Below are 3992 nucleotides of genomic sequence, written 5' to 3'. Positions count from 1 at the left end.
GTTCCGTGATGAGAGAGCATGTCGATTATAATGTACAATTCTGCATTGAGATTCCACTTCTGGAAGTGTAACCTCTCTTCACTTTGTGGCTCCATTCCTAAATGCCCTTTGTAATCTTTTGGAGTTGGAGCCCATTTGCCACAGTATACCCTGAAAAAACCACACACTCCTAAGATGTATTTAGGGAGGTTGTGTCTTTATTGATAGGAAAGTGGAGGTTATGACATAAGTGAGTGGGTAGAGAAAGATGGGGCAGAGTTGGGACATGACACAGGCCGGACTCGAACCAGAGTCCCAAGAGGAATGCAAGGCCAAATGTGGGGGGTTAGTTTAGCACACTGCACCACAGTCATATTTCGAGTAATACTTCATCTGAGAAGCTGTTTGCCTCCCCCCTGTTTGGGTTGGGCAATGTAACACATTACACTACAGCAGTTTATAGACAGACATTATGTGACACAATACATTGGGAGTGCTCATAATATGGAAAGTCTTTTGGCTTTGATGTGTGTACAGTTACCATGAAAGTGAAAGATAGTTGTATACTGTCTTCAAATAGGCCTATGAGTGTTGATTTTAAAGGGTTTATGAAACGAAAACAAACGGTCATTCCCATTAAAGCCTTGTTTCTTCTGATAGCATCGATGATCCGTCCTGGAGGAACTTGTGAAAATGGCAACTCAAAGTGTGAATTCTGTGAAATTCGGTTTGACTAATGAGCTGGGCTGTGACGTCATAGAGGAAAGTCCCTGGTTTGCTAGTATGGCGATCTGAGAAAACAACTCACATTTGATGGATCCACATCTTATAAAGGAATCAAAATTCTCATACAAAAATCAGCGAGTTGAAAAACCACACATCCAACCTCATGAGAAAAAAAACAGCAGCACAAATCTATTTCAGAGGCACTGATACATCTGCAGAAAGTGACATGTCAGAAGTGCAGAAGTGGCGATTGTTGACATAGCCTGACAGTTCGTTTTGTTTATGGTTACGGTTGCTAAGGGCGCTTTGCCATGACCCAAAGATGATGTGGCGTGTGTATTTTGTTGACAAATGGGGGGCATTTTGATTCAATTGCGCGATATAGTGTGATTTAAATGTACATGCAAAAATGTCATCAACTAGAGAAAAACTGAGGTATTAGGCTGTTGGAAAAACACCCTAGATAGCCTGAGTCCTCAACATATTTTTAGCGTTTATCATTATTATTATTTTTTGTGCTCAAAGTCACAGGCGTCGCGTGTCCCTCAGCCTGACTCTGAGGACGAGGTGTGTCCAAATGTCAGCCACACGTTCACCACAATACTAAAAACAAACAATCAAACGCTTCAAAGTAGGCCTACGCTATATGCATCTCCGTTTATTCGCTAAGCAGTAGGCCAGTCTGTGCGTTGGCTGTCCTCGACCGAGAGCACCACGGAGGCTGAAGAGCGGATATCAATTTATTGACCAGTTGAATGGCAATCAACAAAAAGTGCATATCCCGAGAGCATTCGCATCGGTTTGGCATGTAATGTGCATTACCCATTCCTGAAAACAACATACAAAGCGGATGGACAAGGTAAAACGAGTAGCCTAAAGCAAAGCAGTGCACTCACCTGTCTTCGTGCCCGAGCAGTTACAGGGGCAGTTTCAGTCTGCACGCCGGCGATGTCAATTGTTGGAAATGAAGCAGGAGGGTTGGAAATGTGCCGAGCACAACAGTGACCACGAGCTTCCTTCAAAACTGTACGAATTGGATCCACAGAGCCCTTGTTTTAGCCTTCTCCTTGTCGGCCACAGTTCCATCATTCTTCACAGAAGGGAACTTGTGCAAAGATATTCCTTCTGTCAAGTAGCCATTTTTGCAGCTGGCACCGTTCGGCCCTCCAGCAGCACACTGCTTGACACTGCACTTTGTTTTGGTACTAGCAGCCATTGATCTGAACAAGGTGGAATGAGGTGAACTTTCCCCTTCTATGTCACGCATATCATTTGCATAAAATTTGCATGTCACGAAAAAAAGTAGACATAACACTTTTTGGGAACGTTTTAACATGACTTTTAGGACAAAATATCACCCAGACAATATCCCATTTTATTCACAAGGCTTAGAACTTTCAGAATCTGTCCTGGAAATGGTCAAATTCCTTTACTTTGTTTTCGTTTCATAAACCCTTTAAAGACAGGCTTTAGAGAGACAAGTTAGAACAAGGTGCAAGACATGGAGTCTCCTGCAAAGGCAACATGCAATAACCAGATGAACATTGGTCCTGAGGAAATTGTAGAAGTTACTGCCCAATGTTGTCAGTACAATTGTGAAATGTAACTCCTAGGCCCTCTAGAACTTTTCTGTTAATGTCTCAATTATTATTTCGCATTTTCAAGATAATATTATCCATCCATCACTGTGCATCTGAAGATTTTTGAGAGAGTTCTTAGTTTACTCCAGCAATTGCAGTGGCCTTTCTGTGTTTGCATTACGACATGTGGTGTAATGGGTTGTAAAAGGTTTTTGTATCAGTTATGTTTGGTTTGTAAGTTAAGTATATGTTTGTACCAAAATTACTCTGTGGAGCACAATTACCATCATTATTGGCAGTAACGTTTTAGAGTACATGTAGCGGGAAAGTAGTGTTCAGACTCAATTGTTTGATGTACTTTTTTGGACAGAAAAAGTAAATGTTTTGGTAAGTTTCAGAAACTGCTCTTTTACATGTATGTATACCATGCACAATGGTCAACAAGCAATGGAAAAGTTAGACTGGTGTAACGAAAAACAAGGGACTGGATCTGTACCTGACTTATATAAGATGTGTATGCGTGGAAGAGTAGCTAGAGGTAGGGGATGTATGCAGTGATTTATGTCTGTATTTATATTTTGAGCAATGGAATGAATGTCCATTTATGTTTTTTTCTGGTGAGACCAAAGACAAATGTCATGCTTGCATGACAATAAAGTCTATTCCATTCCATTCCATTCCATTCTATTCTATTCTATTCTAGTTTTTGTGGATTATGGACACATGTTGCTTTTAGCAAAACTCCTTTTTACACCTATAAATTCCGTTGCAGTATAGTGAAATGACAAATACTGTAGTTGATAATACCACACACACACACACACACACACACACACACACACACACACACACACACACACACACACACACACACACACACACACACACACACACACACACACACACACACACACACACACACACACACACACAGTAGATGTGACACATTGAGATACAGTATATACTATTGTCTGCTTTACATCTATCATTCACCAACATTCGATATCTTTAAACTCTATTCTTACCATTGTCTATTCAGATGGTGTTCCACATATCTCACAGTGTGTTGATGTAACACTGAGATAGGATGTTATATTTATTCTCTGCATTACATTCATCGTGCCGTTACATTAGCTGTAGTTGTCTTTAAACCTTACTCTTACCATTTTCTTTTCAGGTGGTGTTCTTCATATCTCAGACATGAGGATCGTAATACTGGGAGGACGAGTTCAGGGGAAGAGTTCATCAGGAAACACCATCCTGGGCAGACAGGAGTTTGGTACTGCAGGGAGAACAGCTGAGTGTGTGAAGAGAGAAGGAGAAACAGCAGGCAGACATGTCACTGTAGTGGAGGCACCAGGATGGTGGATAAACTACACGGTAGAGCAGACTCCTGAACGTGATAAAGGAGAGATTGTCCGCAGTGTGTCTCTGTGTCCGCCAGGACCCCATGCTCTACTCCTGGTCATTAGGGTGAGTCAGACATTCACAGAGACATACAGGAGAGCAGTGCAGGAACATGTGGAGCTTTTGGGTGAGAGAGTCTGGAGTCACACTATAGTGCTGTTCACCTATGGAGACTATCTGGGAGACACAAGCATTGAGCAGCACATTGAGAGTGGAGGAGAGGCTCTGCAGTGGGTTGTAGAGAAATGTGGGAACAGGTACCATGTTGTAGACAATAAGAAGACTGATGGTGGCCAGGTG

General features: G+C 41.9%; 1 protein-coding gene across 1 annotated transcript in view; it reads left to right on the top strand.

Annotated features, from left to right (window-relative positions):
• Positions 1 to 247: 247 nt before the first annotated feature.
• LOC134464800 (GTPase IMAP family member 8-like) overlaps positions 248 to 3992 on the top strand; it is a 15339-nt gene continuing 11594 nt past the window's right edge. Inside the window, exons 1-2 of the mRNA XM_063218144.1 lie at positions 248 to 317; positions 3463 to 3992. The exon at positions 3463 to 3992 is cut by the window's right edge and continues 175 nt beyond it. Coding sequence (XP_063074214.1) covers positions 248 to 317; positions 3463 to 3992 — 600 coding nt within the window. The remainder of the gene's footprint in view (positions 318 to 3462) is intronic.

The sequence above is a fragment of the Engraulis encrasicolus genome, chromosome 15 (assembly GCF_034702125.1).
Source record: "Engraulis encrasicolus isolate BLACKSEA-1 chromosome 15, IST_EnEncr_1.0, whole genome shotgun sequence".
NCBI lineage: Eukaryota > Metazoa > Chordata > Actinopteri > Clupeiformes > Engraulidae > Engraulis > Engraulis encrasicolus.
This window is presented reverse-complemented; position numbering and strand designations above follow the sequence as displayed.